The sequence below is a fragment of the Mesitornis unicolor genome, unplaced genomic scaffold (genome assembly GCF_000695765.1).
Source record: "Mesitornis unicolor isolate BGI_N332 unplaced genomic scaffold, ASM69576v1 scaffold13917, whole genome shotgun sequence".
Taxonomy (NCBI): domain Eukaryota; kingdom Metazoa; phylum Chordata; class Aves; order Mesitornithiformes; family Mesitornithidae; genus Mesitornis; species Mesitornis unicolor.
The window spans coordinates 83,718-106,173 of NW_010197193.1; the positions used below are offsets into that span (position 1 = coordinate 83,718).

Below are 22,456 nucleotides of genomic sequence, written 5' to 3' on the forward strand. Positions count from 1 at the left end.
TTTAAATATGTAACCACTCATGTTTAATAGCATTGTTATATAATATGCTGGACATTGTTTCAATACTAATTATTGGTTTTTTTCCCCTTAAGTGTAAGGTTATTTTTTATTCCTGCAGAACATCTGACCTAATCCTTTTCCTAACTTTATTCTTACCTAGCAAAAGAAGCACAAGCCAAAGCAGTAACAAAAATTACCCTTGAATCAGATACTAAAAGCTTTAAAGCAGCCAAAGATTGTCAGTTTAAAGCATCTGAAGTCAAGCAAGAATCTTCCAAGAAAACCTCGAGTTTGTTTATATCTACATCCCAAAGACCATATGAAGCTGAGAAGCAAATAAACAGAGTCTACTATCCTGATGTTGTCCCATGTGAAGACATCACAGAAACTGATGCCAAAGCACCAGAGTTTCTTGAAACTCTGCCTTCAGAAACCACTGTGAAAGAAGGAGATGATGTGTTACTCTTTTGTATAATGAAGGGTGTGCCTATGCCTTACGTCGTCTGGCTGTGCAATCTGCTAATAGTTGAGGAGTCTGCATGGTGTACTTTAAAACATGATGGGCCACTGTGCAGTTTAAGATTGTTGAAAGTTGGTCAGAACCACAAGGGTATATACAAGTGCAGAATAGTTAATTCTGCAGGACAAGCCGAGTGCAGCACCCATCTGAAAGTGACAGGTTGGCAACTGCATGCTCCTTCCAAGTATCAATTCCTCTTGCATAGCATCATTGCATTCCAGTACATTCATTCCCTGGGAGATGACAAAGAATGAGAAGCATCTCATTAGTCTGTGGATTGTTGAATGTTTTCTTCAGGGATTTAAGGCATGATAAAGGCATGATACATTAGAATCTTTTCCCCCACCTTGCAAAACAGAAACCAAATATTACAGGAAAGTGTACATTGCACACAAGTTGGAAAACATTTCATTACTCTTCTCAAAATCTATCAAGTGTTTGAATTGTTTGGCATGCATTTATGTGTATGTATGTGTGAATTTCTGTATATTTGCAAAAGACATTGAATGTTTTTACTACATGAAGTGTTGATCGGCATATTAGCAACTATAGCTCAAAAATCTCTGTCTTTTTATTCTAGCTCCTGAAAAAATTATTCATGAGAAGCTAGAGGAAGAGATTGAAATGGAAGTGAAAGGTACAGTTGCCAATGATGTACACTGAATAATTAGTACCAGTCATTAGTAACATTGTTAAAAGCTTTTATCTGCTTACATGTAGTGTCTGATGGGGAAATACAGACACAATTTAAAGCATATTGGAACATTTTGCATGTTTGTTTTGATATGCAAAGGGTTACCTGCATTATAAGGTTATTTAAGTTTTAAAATATGTTTAAAACTTCAATTTTATAATTTTGCAGCTATATTCTTAACTTTTACTTCATGCTTTGCAGCTGTTCAAAGAGCTTTTGTTTGTTCAATTTCCTTTTGAATGCATGGAATAGTTTACTTCAGAAGGAAGTTATACAAATCATAATATTTTGAAACAAGTTAGCAACCTAACATTAATCAGTTCAGTGGACACTATTGGATGAAGTATGCTAGAAAACATTTGTTGTTCAAGATATGTGAAAGCTACACATTCCCATTGATTCCTTGCACTTTTTTGACATACCTTAATTCATCATGATACATCTCTTACACTGGCTTGCAGATAGCATACGTGGTTCATGTTGCTTGCTTTTTTTCCCCTGTGCATAACACTGTGAAGTTAGTGGCTGTATTAGTTCGAATAAACGCCTTCTCATTTCATGTTAGCTAATTACCTAATTTTTAAAAAATATCTTTCAAAATATTTTTTTCTCAATTGTTTAAACATTTAATCTACATACAGAGGGGTCAGAAAGGGCGTTTATTCTACTGTCTGCAAGTCAGGTAAGATTTTCTTCTTTGCAATCCGAAGACACACAGCTTTTCCAGGCAGCAAAAACATACACGCAGAAGAACGTGTTATTTTGAAATTCTTTTTTGCTTGTTCAAGAAGAAATTTCCACAGTCTGAAGAAAGAACAGACAACGAACGATTTTCGTGTCAATCTTTAAAACAGAGCAAGGCATTGCGTTTATTCGAACAAATATGGTGAGTGAATTACTTTTTTTTTCCTGGGTGTGTGATGAAATCTGTTGCATGCCCATTTTTTATTTCAATATATTGCTATTTCATTTTTTTCAATCAGATGGAAGGCAAAGTGTGGCATGTTATAACCCAGTCTCCTTCTCTTGCAGAGAATCACAGCAAGGCGAACCTCGAGGGACCTGGGACGGCGGTGGTGCTGGCTTACACCCAGAACCGTAAACCCACCTTCACGCAGGGCCTCAAGTGTAGGTCCGTCTTGGAGGGGGACCCTGCACTCTTCCAGTGCAAGCTGGTGGCATGTCCAGCACCCCACATGGCCTGGTTTCACAATAACCGGCCTGTCCACCAGGACTGCCGCAAGGTGATCCGCACTGAGAGTGAGGAGCACACGCACCATGCCAGCCTGGAGGTGCGGGATGTGCGGGAACACGATGCTGGCAGCTACAGGGTATTTGCCATTAACAGTGAGGGCTCAGCTGAGTCCACTGCATCACTGCTAGTGGCACGCAGCAGGGAGCAGCAGGGCTTGGGTTTTGCAGGGAAAGCAGAGTGGACACAGGAGAGCTGGGAGTGCCTGCTGCAGCAGCGGCGGGAGGACCGGCTGCGGGTAGTGCTTCGCTGCACTGGCTCACCCTTTGACAAGGGGCAGGAGGCTGAGCAGTTGCTTGGGGATGTCTCCTCGGCCAGGGGCATGGTGCGAACCATCTGTTTCCAGAGGCTGCCACTGGTGGGGCCTCACCGTCCAGGGCTGGCATGCGGTAGGGAGCACAGTGGCAGAGTGGTGGATGCTGAAGAGCTGCTGGATGAGGAAATTCGTTGGAAGCTGCAGCGGCTGCGGGAGGCAAAGAGGGCAGCGCTGAAAAAGAAACAGGAATTCCTTAAGTCCATGCCCCAGGGGGGGCCTCCTGGGAAGCTCAGCCCACCTGAGGCAGCTGCTACAATGGATGGCTCTCAGCCCCTTCCAGTGCAGGTAGTGAAGGGGTACAACAGGCCCAAGGCTATGGGGGAGAGATGGCAGATGCCAGCTGGGGTCCTGGAGCCCTGCCCACCCCTCTTTGTCCAGGAGATCAAGCCCCAAGAGGCTGTTGAGGGTCACAGATGCACCTTTTCCTGCCTCTTTCATGGCCGCCCACAGCCCACAGTCACTTGGTACAACAACGCCAAACCCGTGGGGCGCATCCGAGGCACCGCTGTTCACACCACAGAGTGCCGCTCTACACTGACCTTCCCATCCCTGCTCCCACAGCATGGTGGCACTGTCACCTGTGTGATCTTCAATCCACTGGGCACAGTCAGCACCTCAGCTGCACTCCATGTGCGGCAGCAGATGCCAGCCTATGAGGCCACAAAGAAGGAGGAAGAAGAGGAAGGGAAGAAAGAGGAGAAAAAGGAAGAGAAGGTGAAGGAGGAAGAAGAAGTTGGCCTGGCCTTCACAGCAGAGCAGGTACTACCAAATGCAGTTTCAGACTCAGACTTGCTGTCACTGCCTGTGGAAATAAAAATCACTGCCCCCACTCCAACACCAGAACAAGACACAGAGATGAGGGAGACCGCACGGCACTCTCTAGACCAGGCTGCTCCCACTGTAAAGCATAAATTCAAGTTTTCATTTGATGTGGGAAATGAGCCACCCCAAATTGTGGCAGAAGCCCCAGCACACATTCATTGCCATGAAGGGGAGGCAGTGGTGTTGGAGTGTGCTGTGTCTGGACAGCCCCCACCAGCTGTGACCTGGTCCCTGAATGGCCAGAAACTCTCTGCCAGTGAGAGACTGAGGTTTGAGGAAGGCAAGAATGGCATGTACCGCTTACACATCCTAGGGATCTCTGTTGTGGACGCTGGTCTGTATTGTTGCATGGCCAAGAATGTGGCTGGAACAGCACAGACTGTCTCTCAGCTGACAGTGCAGCCCAGTGCATCCAGGTTGTATAGCAAGGATGGAGGCATTGAGGAACTGCCTGCCATGGACCATGTTCTGCACCTCCAAGGCCTGAACACTCTTGGAAAGGATGAAGAGATCACATGCTCGAAGGAGGAGGAAGCCCACCTACCCTGGTCCCTGAGGCTGTCTCCATCTCCTGGTGAAAAATTGGAAGAGGAGTGTGAGAAAACTCCCCATTTCAGGGAGAGTGAGATGGAGGAAAGGATGGTGCTGGATATTACAGAGGTTTATGCAAGGCAAGAAATGGGTTATCCAGGAGAAAGTGTGAGGGATACAGATGGTATTTCTGAGATGAGGCAGCACAGGGAAAAAGCTGTCTCCGAGGATCACGGCTTTGGAATTGATGCCACTGAGCTGCACCCCAGCATATTCAGGGAAGAGCATGAACTGGTGGCCAAGGACTCAGGTGATTTTTCAGAGGAGCTGGAGGTTGAAGGAGACAAGGTGGTACCACATACAGAAGCTCTGTCCTGGAATATCTTGAAGTCACCACTTACGGAAGTGAAAGGACAAACATATGCCTCTGACCAGTCTGCTCTGGCAAGGGAATGTGAGGATTCACAATTTTTCATTCCTATATCACCTGTGGTGCAAGAGGGGAGAGATGTTTACAGGGAGGAGAGTGGTGCCCCTGCTGGGGAGGCAATGTCTCCTAATGTGCCTCTTGTAGAAGAACCAAGTGTGCCCTGTTTGCAGGACAACATTGCGATCACACCCACAAAGGACCAGTTTGGCTTTTATGACTTCTGTACAGAAAAGCACCAGGAGGAACAGGCCAAGGAACAAGAGAGATCAGTTGATATTGAACAGGACATCAAGGCTGATCATCATTTTTGTAAAGAAGAAATGATAGATGCTGGGGATGCCACACACTGGGAAATTAACAGTGATGGACAAATGCTGCAAGAAATGGAGGCTGATGCAGGTAATTCTTCTTTGGATGTAATTCTCACTCCACCTGGCATAGAAAACTCAGGTCAGGATTTTACTGAAGAAGTTGAGGTTCACTTAGAAGAAGTGCATTTGAAAGAGCAGCTGTTGCCATCTGAGACTGATGAGACCAATATCACATTTGATCTGAAGAAGTTTGTGGAGCCCTTCCCAACTGCAGAGACTGTGGACACAGAACAGGCACAAACCCCCACATCTCTGGAGAGTGTGGAAGTAGGAGTGGCTGGGCTCGTCTCCACTCTGCACCAACATGATGTGCCAGTGGAAGAGTTGTCTCTGAGTGAAGAGCTGCGGCAGAGCTACAAGATGCAGCAGGAAGAGGTTGGTGCCCAGGAAGGGGCACAGTCAAGCGAAATCAGAAGGGCTGATTTGAAAATCACTAACGGGGATCTTGGTAGCATCATGGTGTCTGCTGAAGACAGATCTTCTGCTGAAGAAGTTAATGAGCCAGAAGTGAGTGTCTGTGGGGAGGATTCACTTGAGGGACAAAGTCATGGCTTTCTGGTGGAGTCCACAGCAGATTTCAAAAGAGAAGTCCAGGAAACACATATGTGGGAGAGTGGGGAACAACTGGAGACCATAGACTCCCAGAGTGACAGTTTCATCACTGATTTGAAAAAAGCTGCACAAGAAAAGAAACCCCAGGCTGCGCATCAGACTGAGGAGCAAGAAGGTTCTGGGATAGAAAAAGTTTTTGAGACAGGAATAAGCAGCTCCACTTGTGAGATAGAAAGCACAGAGTCCCCCGAGGAGATGTTCATGGACATCCAACAGGAACCAAACACAACCAAAGGCTTCTCTTTTGGGCAACTCTTACTTGGTTTAATAATGGATGCTCCTGTGGCACAGAAGGAGCAAAAGAAGGAGTCTTGGGACAAGAAGAGAACTCCCACTGAGGAAGCCTCTGAGAATAGTGTGGATGGAGAAGGACTGTCTGAGGATATTTCTGCAGGTCCAGAGCCTGGTGCTGTTCAAGCCTCAGAGCTGGAGCCTGACTTGTCCCTGGCCAAGTATTTAAGGTCAACTGGGATGCAAGAAATTCCAGATCTCAAAGGGACAGTTCAGAAGGAGCAGAGAGAGACCATCACTTCACTGGAAGTGGAAGAGGTTACCTTCAGCATGGTTTACGACTATTACAACAACCAGCAGGAAATCACCCGACCCTTCTCTCCTGAGTCAGAAATGTCTATAGAGCTGGAGAGTGGGAATGGAGAGGAGTCACCTGATTCAGACCGCTTCTACACACCTCCCTCCTCAGTGGAGATCTTTGAAACTGCTTCATCAGCGTCCTACCACACACCGCTCAGCACGCCTGAGCGCTACTCCACACCATCTGAGGGCTCAGAGTACAGCACACCACCCGAGCGCTACTCCACACCATCTGAGGGCTCAGGGTACAGCACACCACCTGAGCGCTACTCCACACCATCTGAGGGCTCAGAATACAGCACACCACCCGAGCGCTACTCCACACCATCTGAGGGCTCAGGGTACAGCACACCACCTGAGCACTACTCCACACCCTCCGAGGGTTCAAAATGCAACACACCCTCAGAACGCTACTTCACACCCTTTGAGGGACCCTGCTCTGCATCAGGGGACAGCACACCACCAGAGCGCTACCGGACACCCACTGGGGAGTATATGGATGCCCTGACCATGCTCCCCCTCTGTGAGAGAAGGCAGCAGCCCCCAGACCAGCCACAGGCTGAAGTTTATAGGACCCCCTGTGAAGCCCTGGAACCATCAGGCAGGCAGATGCCACCTGAATTCCTCAAGGCATTAAGCAGAAGGAGGCTGTACGAGGGCAGCACGCTGAGCTTTGTGGCTGAGGTGGTGGGTATGCCCAAGCCAGGGGTGAAATGGTATCATAATAAATCTCTGTTGGAGCTGGATGAGAGAGTGCGAATAGAGAAAGATGGGGACAAATATGTGCTGGAGATCACTAATATCCAGAAAGCTGATGGAGGACAGTATCTGTGCCATGCAGTGAACATTGTTGGAGAAGCTAAAAGTATCACACAGGTGGAAGTTTTGTCTGAAGATGGGCAGTCACTAGCATTGCCACCTCCTGTCACCCACCAGCATGTTATACAGTTCGACCTGGAGGAAAACACATCTTCAAGGTCACCTTCACCACAGGAAATCCTCCTGGAAGTGGAGCTGGATGAGAATGAGGTGAAGGAGTTTGAGAAGCAGGTCAAAATCATAACCAGTCCTGAGTTTAGCCCAGATAAGAAAAGCATGGTGGTTTCCCTGGATGTCCTTCCACTTGCCTTGTTGGAGCAAGCTGCAGGCTTGGCCGCAGAGGAGAATGAGGATGTAAAAATTGATTTCCAAGTCACTGAAATGCCTCCGCGCTTTGCTGTGCCCTTTGCAGATGTTGAGGTGACAGAAGGCTTGGAGGCAGTGTTTGAGTGTGTGGTAACAGGTACTCCTGTCCCAGTAGTGCAGTGGTTCAGAGGCGACACCTGTGTGACGCCTGCCACAGGGAAGTATGTTGTGAGTCAGAAGGAGGGACTTCACAGTCTGAAGGTCCAAAATGTAGGTACTTCTGATGGTGGCTGGTATCACTGTCGGGCAATCAATAGGTTGGGAGAAGCAATGTGCAAAGGCGCCCTTTCAGTCTTAGCTCAGCAGGGAGCAAGTGCTAAGGCGAGCAGTGAGACAGTTAGGGGCAGTGAACCACACAGGCCTCAGAACTGTGACTTGCTTTTGAGTAAGACTGTGAGCCTGGGTGACCAGTCAGAAATGGAGCTGGAGACTGAGTTCAAGCCATACATAGACAACTCAGAGGAAGCAATCCAACTGCTTGCAGTGACTCAACAAGAGCAGGAGGTGGAAGGGGAGAAGTGTGTCAATGTTAGTTTTGATGTGTTTGCGAAGCCATCCGACGAAGAACAGATTGCGTTTAGGGCAGAGGACGCTGAGAGCTGCAGCTTTGAGTTTCAAGTCACAGAAGCCACTCCAAAATTTCTGAGGCTCATTTCTGACTACAGTACATTTGTGGGTGCCTCAGCATGCTTCCAGTGTCTTGTGACTGGTTCCCCCCACCCAAGTGTCCGCTGGTACAAGGATGGGATGTTGTTGGAAGGGGACAGATACTGTGTGCAGGAAGAGCAGGGGGGCTTTTATAGCCTTACTATTGAGAACTTGATGCAAAGTGACAGTGGGCAGTACAAATGTATAGCTACTAACAGGGCAGGAACTGCTGAGACTTGTGCTGTGTTAACATTATACTAAATTTCCATGATTTATTTCAGAGTCTCTTTGGAAACACTAAATGTTTTTATGCTGCTGTTCACTGCAAGTAAAAATGCAGCACTTATTTTAGGGGCATTGTTTTTCATCTCTTTAGGGATGAAAAACCACTCTATGTGGGAATATTTCTGTCTCACTTAAACTTGCCTTTGTTAAGGAACTTAAGTGAGATTTAATCTGTGCATAGGTTTTGTGCACACTTTCTGCACCGAGGTATATTTCAGGTTCCTTCCTCATTCTTGTAAAGATATTTTAATTGACAGTCATTTATGCAAGACTAATTTTTTCATATAGTGTACATATTTCTGTATGTCTGTAACAGGGCAATCATTATTATGTAGGCTAGAAATCACTTAAAAATGCAGATACCACCTTTTTCATGTAACCTAAAAGCATGGAATACTAACTTACACTTGCTGTTTAGTTTGGACATAGTTCTGTGAAAGGACTCCTTAAACTGATATTCTCTCTTCTCACAATGTTGTGTCAGGACATGTGAGTGTCACTGATTCAAATCCTGTGTTTACAGTTTCTATCGCTGCAAAACTCGTACATCTGTGGGCCTAGTTCTACTGACTCATGGAATTAAATGACTTTTTTTAAGTCAATGGAGTTATGCTGTTGTAAAGAAAAGCAACACAATGGAAAGAAAATGAAAGTTTTGTGTTAATAGAGACTGGGCAGGATTTTTTTTCTCTATTACCAAGTAATAAGCATGAAAACATATTTTGTACTGTATCTTTAGAAGTTAAAGGGAAAGGAGAGGGAGCATAATAAATCAATAATGTAACTGTAAATTCATTAAAATAATTTTGGTTGTCCCCATATTCCAGTGTCATGCATAACAAAATACACAGTAGTAAAAAAGTGAGAGATTTTTATGCAGTATTCTTGTTTCACATTAGAACTAAATCTCTACATATTCCTTTTTTCTTTTTTTTTTTTAATTAGTAATAGTTAAGTGTGCTATGTGTCAAGATGACCAGAAAAAAGTAGAATACATTCAATTGTTATCTGTGGCATTTTCTCAGCAAAAGAGCATTTTATTTTAATGTTCTCAATGTGAGTATATATTTTTGTATTTAAAATAATGCTAATATTTAGGAGGAGGAATCAACAGTAGCTGACATAATTCAGTCAGAACTAACTCTGTCTTCCATAAGCAGTGATCAACTGATCAGGAAAATAAGTTAAAAGTATGAAAGTTATTAATTAATGTTTATCAGAAATTAAATAACTCCCTAATGGCACGTGCCAGCTATCCAGTTACCTATATGCCAAGGTGAAACCTTGAGTGCAACAACCTCAAGCAAAAACTATTTTTACTTTGATTCATGAGGTTCATGAGGTTCTTCCAGTTATTTACAATTTGCTGTCAGTTGCCTTACAGACTGCTTTAAGGAGCATGGCGATTTCAAGTGTAAAAGAACTATTCCTACAGTGCATTGTTATGTTCATGCGTATTCTTAGTTCTGAGTTTAATGGGTCCTCACACTGAGGTCCACATGCCTCAAAAAATCAAGAATCTTTTAAGACTAACCCATCACTCACCTGGGATAGTAATTTTTGATCAAAATATTCACTTTGCCCAATTGTGTTGCCCGATACAAACTTAAAGTCAGTAGTGGCAAGTTCTAATGACCCAGTGCATGGGGAAAATTACTGGAGCGGTTAGGCTAATACCAATGTGTCACTTCAGTTTCTTCGCAGTCATAACCCCATGATAAATATTTAAGATTTGTATGTTGTTAAAAGGTAGAGATAATTGAGATTTCTCATAGGTAATGGTGGTAGAAAAGAGAAGCATGAGTGTCTGACCCAATGTTGTGCTGGGAAAGAATGGCTTCATGATATGTCCTTGTGCCATTGGTTGTGTAGATGTGTATTATTAACTGATTCATTGGACAGCAGAAGTCCCTAGAGAAGTTGGCATGAATTGTCTGATGTTATACATCAGCTGTGACATAACGGGACTTGCAGGTCCAAAGCCAAAGAGTCAGAGGCTTTTTGGTTAGGTCCTAAGCAGTTAAGACACGTGTTTAATTTGCACATAAATGAACTTAAATTTTTAGTAGAAACAGGCCCATAGCTTGTTCTTGAAACCATAAGCTAAACAGGTCCAAGTTCATGTTCACATCTGAAATATATGGCCAAGCATCTTTATCTCTACCTGTGTAGTAGTGTTTGTTATTTGTGTAAGTTTAAAAGTCTTGTTTTAAGTTTCATACATTAGCCAAGAGCACTATCATGTGCTTATGGAGAGACAAAGTCTCACCTAAGCTACAATGATACAAATCTGGAGTAATTTTAGTTTTAAATAAGCTTATTCTGGGGCAACTGGTATAGCTTATAGCCATAATTGACCATCTTTTCGAAATCTTGTGCTTTCGTAGTAATTACAAAACTCACAATTTCGTTGTCAGGTTTAATGTCAGCTTCATTTCTACAAACCAAGTATCTTAAAAAAAGGATGAATTATGTTTGTTTGTCATCAATGTGTATTGAATGTTAACATGTATGGTTAATTTGTGAAATAAATATGTAAATTATTTAAGTCTGTCGCTTCTTGTACTTTATTCATTTCACAGACGTAGTGAAAATATGAAAAAGTAACTGTATAGTTTTTTGTTATAAATACCCAGTAACACAAAATTGTATTAATTTTTGCCACACTCCTGTGTATAAAACATGTGCAGTAGCATAGGTTCCATTCTGTAATTTTTATACTTTATTATGGGTCCATTTCTGCCACCCATTCTCAAATTCACTAGCACATTGTATTTCTGGGTAAACTGCCCACCTGTTTTAACAAGGATGGTAGGTAATACAGAAGGACTAGTGTAATTTATTTTTTTTATTACCTAAGCATCTCTTCTATGCAGTTAATCTCTGTATGCACTGTGCTATGTCATGTATATTATGGTACTTGTGGAAAGATTAATAATTGCTAAAACCAATGAGAGAGAATTGGGTGTAGCATATTCTTCATAGTTGTTATTGGAGTGCAGCAAAAATTATTATCTCACAATAAGTTTTGAAATTTAAGACACTGTAAGAAACTTATAAATGTTCAACATTAGAGTGCCTGGAGGCATTTCCCCACTCACAGTTCTTTTATTTTTCAACAACTCTCATATCTTCCCAGCATCAGATACTGTGGCCCTTAACTTGACTCGGTTGAGGACAACAGGATTTGATTTCCAAAAGTTTTCTTTGCGCCGTGCTTTTTGTGGATGGCTTGTTCTGTTCTTGCACGTCTCAGATTTCACTGAAGTTTCTAGTGTCAAGCATCTGCAGAGAATGACGTGTTTTTGATGTTTGCCTCCTCTCATTTTTAAAACACCATTAGAGTAAAGTGATCCAACACATAAATATCTAAATTCACAAAGGCAAGAAAAAGAAAAACCTGAAATTGCTGTCTTGCTTTTCTCTGGTATTGTGGGAGTTTTAATATGGAGCACTGTGACAGGGAGAGGTTTAAAAGCAGAGATTCAAATCAATAACATTAAATCAAGGGTGAAAACTCATGGTTTTAGTAATGATAGTGTTGTGTAAGCATAACGGTCTAAGGATAAAAACAGGACAAAGCTGGTAAGGGAGAGGTAATATCTTAGTGTGTTAGACAAAAGGTAGAGTTGAAAGAGATGAACTAACTGAACCAGAAGAAAGGTTGGTGCTCCAAAAATTCTGTGTTATTTTTCCAATCCTAATTCTGGCTTTCTGCTTTTTCTTGGTGTTTTGAATTAAATCAGGGACTTAGCACTGCTCTGCTGTACTTGTTTCTATGAGTGGACATACAGATCTGTATGGCACATACAACTTTAATTATATTTGTGAAATGCACCAATGTTATTTAACTTGTTACTTGCACTGTACACTCTGGGTGTACACCTAACCCATACTGTGATGTCAGGTTTAAAGAGACACCCATATTGATCCAGATGGGAAGTTTGTAAGTAACCTGGCAGCACAGCATGTCTCGCTGGTTTTGGCAGGTGTGTATTTGACAGCAAGAGAATCTTATGTTAATTTTTAACTGCTGTACAGTATAAAGAAAGCCTCCAGATACACAAAAATAGTTGCACTAACTGTTTTTATTGCTATCGACAAATGTTCTCTTAAACATTCTAGTAAAACGAAACAATTTTTTTCCATACAGACATTGCTAGCTCTCTTATTGTATCTTCTGAGGAAGAAAGAAGGGAAGGCTACAGCAGCAGCCTTCGGTTGCCTGATAGAGAGAAAACACTTGAATCTGAGCCTGAGAAACCAGTTTATTCCAGCAAAGCAAAGATGAAAATGGAGGAGGGGGGCAAAGCCCCTGTTTTCCTCAAACAGATCTCAAATGTTGAAGTCTGGCAGGGAGATGTAGCTAGGCTCTCTGTTACTGTTACTGGCAGTCCCCCACCCAAAATCCAGTGGTTTTTCAACAGTATGAAGCTAGCCCCTTCCATGGATTGTAAGTTAGTGTTTGCTGGCAATGACCACAGCCTTATCCTCCCATATGTGGGTGTGCAGGATGAGGGTGAGTACACATGCATGGCCAGCAACATATACGGTGAGATCACATGCAGCGCCCGCCTCCTCGTCCGGCAGCGAATACCAGGGCTCCCTTGCTTTTCCAGGGAGCCGGACAGTGTGCGGTGTGCACCAGGCTTCACTGCAGTCTTTGAGTACACTGTGGCTGGGGAGCCATGCCCCAGTGTGCAGTGGCTCAAGGGGAACGAGCAGCTCTTCTCCGACGCACGTCATTCTGTTGCTCACCACTTTGATGGCTCAGGCTCTCTGACAGTGTGGGAATGCATGGAAGAGGACAGTGGGCTCTACACATGCAGGGCAGTGAGTGCCCTGGGCGAGGCCACATGCTCTGCCGAGCTCCTTGTGCTGCCTGAGGAGCATGCTGTGTGCAGGCATAGCCCAGCCCTGCAGCACTCTGCGGTGGCAGAGGACCACAGCCTCCTCTTCTACGAGGAGGCTGGCGAGCTTCCTGCCATGGAAGGAGTGCTCAGCCTTGAGGCCATGAAGGAGCCCCCAGCCCTCCTTCAGCTCCAGATGAGCCAGGTGGAGCATGTGCTGTCCAGGGAAGACATCTTGCCTGGCCTGCCACTGGCCTGCCTGGCTGCACAGAGTGTTGAAGAGATGCTCACCCAGGTGGCCACAACACGAGAAAGCAACAGACTTCTGGCAGAGCCACTGCAAACCCTCCCTGCTGGTCCCCATGATGTGGTGCCTACAGCAGTGATGGAGACGCAACTGCCGGTCTGCCTTGGGACTGTAGCTGCACAGATACTCTTGCCCATAGAGCAAGTCATCCCTAAGGAGGCAGAGCAAATGGCTGCTCTGAAGACAGAGGCTTCCCAAACACATCTACAGGTGCCAAGCACCACTGAGAGCCATGCTATAGATGGTGACCACATTCGGGTCCTTGAGGGCTTCCAGGCAATGCAAGGTGACCTGAGGGCTGAATCTAGATTTCCCTCTGAACTGGCCTTCACTGGGGGCCAAGCCATCCTCCTGGAGAAAATGTCTTCCCTGGAAGCAGCAGAGGAAGAGTTTGCTGCAAGAATCCATGAGGGACAGGCTATAAGATTTCCCTTGCTGCTAGAAGAAAACCAGCCCCTGGAGGAGGAACATGTTGTCGATCTTGCCAGTCCCTTTAAGCAGTGTCCAAGCGCAGGGAGACAACCCCATGAAGAAATGTACACTTATCAGCTCCAGCCAAGCCAAATTCTCAACAAAGAGAGCCAGCTTACTGCTCAGGTTCCTAAAAGCTACAACTTAGATGCGAAATCTGAAATTAGAAATGCACTAAAAGCTGCAGTGGTGAGTGAGCAAAACCTCTTGTTTTCAGAATGGTTGGCTGATAAAGAAAACGTTGAAATACAGACAACAAACATCACCAAGGAACATAAACACACCCTATGTACCTATGTTGTGGCCACAGGAGGACTGAGTCCCATAGAAATCCCAGTCTCCTTGGGAGAAGTAAACATTCAGACAGCTGACCAAGAAACGGTCTTGAAGGAGGCTTTTTATTCTCTTATTTGTGAAGAAAAACATCTCTTGACAGATGAAAAATCTAAAGCATTACCAGTCCATCCCAGCCCACTTCTCTTAGGAAAATCCTGCGACGAAACCTCTAAGCTGGAGCCCCAGCAGGCTGAGAGGACTATGGAGGCAGAAATACCTCTGGAGCAGCCTTTGTCTGCACAAGTAATCAATGCTATGACTGGGCCTGGTGAAATCAAGGATGTGGGTGCAGCTGCAGCCACTGCTGATGTAACTTCTGCAGGTGTTCCCATTGAGACACCCATAGAAATACTGAAAAGGAAGGAGAAAAGGGAAGAAATATGTGAGGAAGAGGACAGAGAGGAGCTGGAAACTAGAGCTGGGAAGCTAGAGGATAAGCTGGGCAAAGAGAGTTATCCCATCATACACAGCAAACTGGTCAGCATTGCTGTGGAGGAAGGGGAGAGTGTCAGTCTGGTGACTGTCATAACAAATGTCAGAGAGGTGAACTGGTACTTTGAGGGTAAACTGGTGTCTTCAGGTGATGCATTCAAGTGTTTGCAAGATCAGGACACATACACACTAGTAATAAGCAAAGTGTGCGGAGAGATTCACCAAGGAGAGTACACCTGTGAGGCGCTCAATCAAGGTGGAAAAAGAGCAACAGCAGCAAAACTCACAGTTGTTAAAAGAGGTTGGATTATAGAGATAAAATACTGCCTTTCTAATACACTGCTCTATTAATGAAACTGCCCTAGTATGTGTCTGTATCTTTGGGTACAGGTACTATATTAATATCATCATGCCACTAATCAGAGGGCCCACTTTCTCTCTGGATTTGTGGTCTCCTTTTACCATACTGCAAAGTTCCTCACTTCCCTCACCTCAGTCTTTGGACAGGAACTTTGTTACTTCCTGTTCTCATCGTGCAAGCCCTGTATCTCTGTCCTGACCACTTCCCATTGTTGCCTGTGAAGTGGATCTGCACTTTTTACTTTCTCACTGCTGCACCTTCTCTCACTCCTTAGAGTCATTGCACAGCTTTAGCACAATTTCTTCTTCACACCATAATTGATCATAGCTCCAGGGTAGTGTAGTATATGTTTATATCACATTGATGTTGTGCATTGCTATGGCACATTGTTTTTCCAGTATTGCCACTGTGTTTCCTGATGTCATTATCACTGTAACACAATCTGTCCATTGAGCCTGGTACTGCTTTCATTCCTTACAGATGTTTTTTTTTCAATTACAGTCACTTTACTTTGATTGCAAGTATATAAATTCTTTTTTTTTAAGTCACTTCACTGTTACTTTCTAGACTGTCAGCAGGCAGGACTTTGAGTTACACTCTGCTTCTGATTTCAGTTGCACCAATCCTGAGGAGAAGGCTCGAATCTCTGGAGGTGGCTGTAAATCATGTGGCCAAGTTTACCTGTGAGGTAGAAACTGCTCCAAATGTCAGGTTCCAGTGGTACAAAGCTGGCCGAGAGATATACGATGGGGACAAATACTCCATTCGCTCCTCCAACTACCTCTCCACACTGGAGATCCCAAGGCCTCAGGTTGTTGACTGTGGAGAGTATAGCTGTAAAGCTTCCAACCACCATGGCAGTGTAAGCTCTACAGCCCTTTTAACAGTAACGGGTAAGTACAGATTTCCAAGCCCTTCTTCTTCATAAAATTTATTGGAACATTGTAATGCTTTCACTGCTATGCTTACAAATGTTTATGGTGGGGCTCTTGATTGCCATTGTTATACAGAATCCATACTTAATTTTGGCAGGCAAATTCATAGGGAAGGAATAATTTTTGAGAATGCTGCTTTTAGGTGCTTTCTGTACCTAGAAAAAGAATCAGTGCGAAAAGTTTCAGAAGGAAAGAAGAGGGAGAGAGCAGCAGGAGGAACCACATGTGAACAGAATGAGATTGTTTTGTGAATACATTCTTGAAGAAGGTTTATTTCACTTCCAGATAACAAGAAAACATTCACTTTTAAATCTGATTTCTTTGGTGTAATAATCACGGTGTGATTATCCCATGCAAGTCTGAACTTTTGTGTGCCATGGCTAGAGGGGAACTCTGGGTGATTGGGGTAATAGAACTTCTTAAAACAAAAGAAGGTTTAAAGCTGCTTCAATTTGCAAACTTTGTTGTCTATTAAGAGCTGCACAATTATATTATTTTTTTTTTAACCTTTTAGAAACCACCACCATCTTTTGGGCTTTTAGTGCATGATAATTTTTTTTACTCTGACTTTCCTCTTTGTGGGAGGAGTCTTTTTGTGAACTTTGCTAAGTGCCAGATGCCAGACACTAAAGAAAGATGCACAAACTGAATGAAATTCTTGCAAACTTGTCCATCTTGATGGAATGATATGCAAACATATCAACCCTGGGGGAGGAATTTCTGGCTCTTGGTTTATTTTCGTTTAGTTTGTACATTGCTCCAGAGATTTGAAATGCCTTCAAGCTCTGGCACAATATACAGACCCAAGAAGTACAAAACCAAAAGCCAAAATTCATCATCTTTAACACTTCTTATTTCATTCACTACTAGCTTCTTTTGCTTAAGAGTGTCCACTGACAAACTGGTCCCTCTTATTCTCTGTCCCTGGCAAATGTGGAGGAACAGCATAAGCTCTGGTCCTCACCTCTGGATAACACTGAATCCCTTTGTTTTGCAGAAGCATTTCCGCCAACGTTTCTTACTAGACCTGAATCTATCACTACTTTTGTGGGCAAGAGTGCCAAGTTCCTATGCACTGTTTCGGGCACTCCAGTCATCGACGTCGCCTGGCAGAAAGATGGCACAACCATATTGCCTTCGGACCACCACAAGATCTCCAAAGAGGAAAATAAACACGTGTTAGAAATTTCCCTTCTCACCACCAGTGATAGAGGGGTTTACACTTGCAAAGCTTCCAACAAGTTTGGAGCTGACATTTGCCAGGCTGAAATGGTCATTATAGATAAGCCCCACTTCATTAAAGTTTTGCAGTCAGTGCAGTCAGCAGTCAATAAAAAAATACGCCTTGAATGTCAGGTAGATGAAGACAGGAAAGTAACAGTGGGGTGGACAAAAGATGGAAACAAAATCCCTCCAGGCAAAGACTATAAGATTTACTTTGAAGACAAAATAGCCTCGCTTGAGATTCCTCTGGCTAAACTCAAGGATTCAGGCCATTATGTCTGCACTGCCTCAAATGAGGCAGGAAGCAGCTCCTCTTCTGCCAGCGTCACAGTCAGAGGTAAGTTAGTCCTATGCCCCCTTTATCTTTGCTCTTCTTGAGTTCCCCATTTCTTCTTTTGCAGGCAAAAGACTTCTTTGGGTTAAAATCACGCTAAGAACTCTTCTCAGACCTGCCATCAGGCCCTTTCACCTCTTGCTCATTTCCCCTGCTGCCTTCTGGTGAACTGTGTGTTGCTTCAATGTTTCTTGCACTAGCCAGAGCCAAGAATTGGGGAGAGGGCACAAGAAACCACAAGAACTGCAGCTCAGCAAAGATTATGCTGATCTTCTCTGAAGTTATGGTTTTTTCTTGCGCCAAGAAAAAAAAATCTTTCAAAGCTTTGTGTTACAGCCGCCTTTCCTTTTTCTCTTTTCCTTTCCCCTTTTCTTCCTTTTTTTCTTCCCATTTTTAGAACCACCATCCTTTGTGAAGAAGGTCGATCCATCTTATTTGCTGACCCCAGGTGACTCTGCACGCCTTCAATGCAAGATCAAAGGGTCTCCAGAAATCCAGGTTACTTGGTTCAAGAACAATAAGGAAATCCGTGAAAGCAACACACACAGGATGTCATTTGTCAATTCTGTGGCTGTGTTAGATATTTTGGAGATGAAAGTTGATGACAGTGGGAGCTACTCATGTGAAGCTGTAAATGAGGTTGGAAGTGACAGCTGTACCACTGAAGTACTTGTGAAAGGTCTGTTCTTGCTGATGCCAGTCACATCCTTGAGAAAAGTCTTTCGTGTTTTTTTTTTTTTAACATGGGTGACTAATTCTTTCTCACTGCTTTTATAGAGCCTCCATCTTTCATCCGAACACTTGAACCAGCAGAGGTAGTGAAAGGCACAAACACCGTTCTTCAGTGTGAGGTTGCTGGCACTGGACCATTTGAGATTAGCTGGTACAAAGACAAGAAACAGATTCGGAGTAGTAAAAAATACAGGTTAACCTCTCAGAAAGCTGTCATTTCTCTGGAGGTGTCCTCATTTAATAGTGCGGATGTTGGTGAATACGAGTGTATGATAGCTAACGAAGTTGGGAAGTGCATATGCAGTGCAACATACATCTTGAAAGGTCAGTGGGAGAGAGAAAACTCCACTTACTGAAGGAACTGGCAAGAATCTCATTTCTTAAAATGTCTTTTCTTTGGATTTGTGGGTGGCTAAGGAGGATGGGGAGGGACAATATCTTCTTCTTCTCTTAAATTTCTGTGTATATCTTAACTCTTATCAGGCATCAGGCCTGTGAATTTAAATGACATTGAGCTTAAATTGCCATACATTAGCTCCCAGCTGGGAAATGCAGCTCTTCTCCTTGCCTTCTCTTTAGTTGAATTGTGCCATGTACTCCACATACTGTATCATAAAACTGTCTTTAAGCAGCAGATTTCATGGGATGATGTGGTAGTGCAGATGAACATTTCCTTTTGTCTCTTTTCTTTGAACTAGAACCACCATCTTTTGTTAAGAAAATTGAAAATGTGACTGCTCTGGCTGGAGACAGTGTTACATTACAGGCTGTGGTGAAAGGGTCAGAGCCTATTTCTGTGATGTGGATGAAGGGCAAAGATATTATTCAAGATGATAACAAAGTGAGAGTGACATTTGAACATGGTCTAGCAACACTGCAAATTACCGGTGTCCAGTTGAGCTCTGGTGGCAAATACACTTGCGTGGCTGAGAATGATGCAGGAAGTCAGTCCTGCTTTGGTGAACTAGCAGTAAAAGGTCAGTGGAGTAGTGCTGTGATGCCTGCGTCCTCTCCCACCTGGGAGGAAGAGCAATTTCCTTTTGTCCTTAACACCAGTTGTTTAATTTTGTTGTAGAACCTGCCAAAATAATTGAAAAATCTGAAATGATCCAAGTAACAGCAGGGGAACCAGCCATTTTGGAGTACACTGTCACAGGCACTCCAGAGCTCAAAACCAAATGGTTCAAAGACGGAAGGCCACTACCTGCCAGCAAAAAGTACAGGATCAGCTTTAAGAATAACATTGCCCAGCTCAAGTTTTATGCCACTGAAATGCAGGACAGTGGCGAGTACACCTTTGAGATATCAAATGATGTGGGCATCAGCTCTTGCACTACCAGCTTCACTGTGCTAGGTTGGTACTGTCTCTTTGCAAAGAGTCATGCTACTCTGCTCTGAGCCCAACAGAGCCAGAAGCAGAACTGCGTGCCTGTTTTGCTCACATGTTGGTTTCTTTCATTTTTTTTTATTCTCAACAGATCGCACTCTCCCTCCCTTCTTTACTAAACCACTGAAGAATATTGACAGCATCATTAACACCTCGTGCCGCCTAGACTGCAAAATTTCAGGCTCTCTTCCAATGACCGTCTCTTGGTTTAAGCAGGACACTGAGATCACTTCAAGTGCCAAGTACACAATACACTTTGCAGAAGGCTCTGCATCTTTGGAAATAAAACACCTAGATGCTAGTGACGCTGGGGTCTACATTTGTAAAGCCACAAACTCTGCTGGTAGCAAAGACAGCAGTAGCACTTTGTTTATAAAAGGTTTGGCAACTGGCTTCACATTTCTTGGAGTTTTACTTTTTATGTTATAATACTTTTCTTCCCCAAAGTGCTGGCCATGTGTCTTACGCTAGGCAATTGTTTCTTTTCAATGCAATCTAGAGCCACCCAGCTTCACTGTAGAACCAGAGTCCCAGGACGTACTGCCTACATCAACCATCCGTTTCAAAGCCATGTTTAAAGGCACAACACCACTGACAGTGAAATGGTTTAAAGGTGATACTGAGCTGGTGACAGGAGGAGCCTGCTACATTATGACAGAAGCATTAGCAAGTTACTTGGAGCTTTACGCGGTCAAACCAACAGATTCGGGAAAATACACCTGCAAAGTCTCCAACGTAGCTGGTTCAGTAATACGCAGTGCAAACTTGTTTGTAAAAGGTTTGCATTCTTACTCTTTTAAACTTTCAGCTACTGGATTGACACAGTGGCACTGTTTCCTGCCTTCTTTGTCCTGAACTCTCTTCTTAAATCCGCAGAACCTGCTGCCTTCAAGGAGAAGCTAGAGCCAACCTATCTGGTAAAGAAAGGTGGATATGCTGAGCTGACCTGTGAAGTCGTTGGTACTCCTGAGATTAAAATCACATGGTTCAAGGATGATAGAGAGCTAAAAGAGAGCGACAAATATAGGATGTCTTTTGCAAAATCCTCAGCAATACTCCGTGTTACAGAGACTGAGACTGAAGACAGCGGTGAATACGTTTGCGAGGCCAAAAATGATGCTGGAAAAGATATTTGCAGTAGTGTTGTTACAATCAAAGGTGTGTGTGACATCCAGCCACACAGTTTGTCTCTTTAAACTCAGCACAGTTTTACAGGCTTTCTATGATTAATACAAACTGCACTCTCTCTTTTTCACTTTAGAATCACCTTATTTTAGCAAGGAGTTTCAATCCATGGAAGTCTTGAAGGATTCTGATGTGGTTTTGGAGTGTGAGGTGTTTGGCACACCTCCCTTTGAAGTGTTTTGGGTGAAAGATGATAAACCTGTGCGGAGCAGTAAAAAGTACAGAATAAGCATTGAGAAATCTCTGATTAGCCTCCACGTTTTCAGGTTTGATGCTTCTGATGTTGGCGAGTATCAATGTAGAGTAACAAATGATGTCGGGAGCTGCCTCTGCAGTTCAGAGGTCATACTGAAAGGTTAGTGAAAGGTGCAGAATGCCACTAGTATGCTCTTATCCCAGTGTGGTTTCCACACTGTTGTGCACCAGACCTGTACTTACACAGCCACTTTCTTCCTGCCAGAGCCCCCACAGTTCTTGAAGAGGATAGAAAACATTAGTTCCCTTCGAGGGGGCACCGTCGTATTTCAGGCTGCTATTAAAGGCTCCTTGCCCATCACTGTGTCCTGGTTGAAAGATAATGATGAAGTGATTGAAGACGACAACATCAAAATGACCTTTGTGAACAATGTTGCCACTCTTCTGGTGAGGTCTATTGAACTGAAACATGATGGGAAATATTTTTGTCAGGCTAAAAATGAGGCTGGAATTCAGAGGTGTTCTGCTCTGCTGACTGTCAAAGGTTGGTCCTACTCTGAGGGCTTGCAGTGATCTCAGATGGTTCCCTTGTGATTTTTACAGATGCCCTTAACACTTTTTCTCCTTTTTTACAACAGAACCTGCTACAATCGTGGACAAGGCTGTGTCTATAGATGTGACTGAGGGAGACCCAGCAACCTTGCAGTGTAAATTTTCGGGAACGAAACATATTACAGCTAAATGGTTCAAAGATGGCAAGGAACTGATGTTAGGCCCAAAATATAAGATCAGTGTTACAGATACTGTCTCAGTCCTAAAGGTGCTTCATGCGGAAAAGAAAGATAGTGGGGAATACATTTTTGAGGTTCACAATGATGTTGGAAGCAGTAGCTGTTCTGCCAGCATTAATGTCCTCGGTGTGTATAGGCTCTCTTTTTATTGTTTTTACATACATATCTTTTCTCCTGAGCTGCCATCTACCACAATGTAGGTTGAATTTCATATTTTGTCTTTTTACTCTGTCTTGGATAGATCTCATTATACCACCTAAGTTCACCAAAAAGCTCAAGAAAATGGACAGCATTAAGGGATCTTTTGTCCACCTGGAGTGCATAGTGTCTGGTTCACATCCTATAAGTATCCAGTGGTACAAGGACAACCAAGAAATAACAGCAAGTGAAAAACACAAATACTCTTTCCATGACAATACTGCATTTCTGGAAATCAATAAACTGGAAGGCACAGACAGTGGCTCTTACACCTGTGAAGCAACAAATAAGGCAGGAAGCAACCAATGCAGTGGGTTCTTAACAGTCAAAGGTTTGAGCTCCTTCTTCGTCTTACGTTAGGTCTCTCATTCATAATTTTGAATTCCCCTGTCTCAGAGTAATTCTTTTTCTTCCTTTTTACATGTTATAGAACCACCATATTTTGTGGAAGAACCCCAGTC

The 22,456-nt window shown here is 43.6% G+C and overlaps 1 protein-coding gene across 1 annotated transcript; it reads left to right on the plus strand.

The window, feature by feature from the left end:
- Window positions 1-2,197: 2,197 nt before the first annotated feature.
- Window positions 2,198-8,233, plus strand: TTN (titin). The gene is made up of 3 exons (XM_010188722.1): window positions 2,198-2,545; window positions 2,681-3,347; window positions 3,624-8,233. The coding sequence occupies exons 1-3, from the start codon at window positions 2,198-2,200 to the stop codon at window positions 8,231-8,233; spliced, it is 5,625 nt and encodes a 1,874-aa protein (XP_010187024.1).
- Window positions 8,234-22,456: the final 14,223 nt, after the last annotated feature.

Coding starts and splice junctions, on each gene's coding strand:
- TTN (XM_010188722.1), top strand. CDS start 2,198: ATGGAAGGCAAAGTGTGGCATGTTATAACCCAGTCTCCTTCTCTTGCA. Junction 2,546..2,680: donor ACGATGCTGGCAGCTACAGG/GTATTTGCCATT, acceptor TGCCTGCTGCAG/CAGCGGCGGGAGGACCGGCT. Junction 3,348..3,623: donor ATCCCTGCTCCCACAGCATG/GTGGCACTGTCA, acceptor CTCCAACACCAG/AACAAGACACAGAGATGAGG.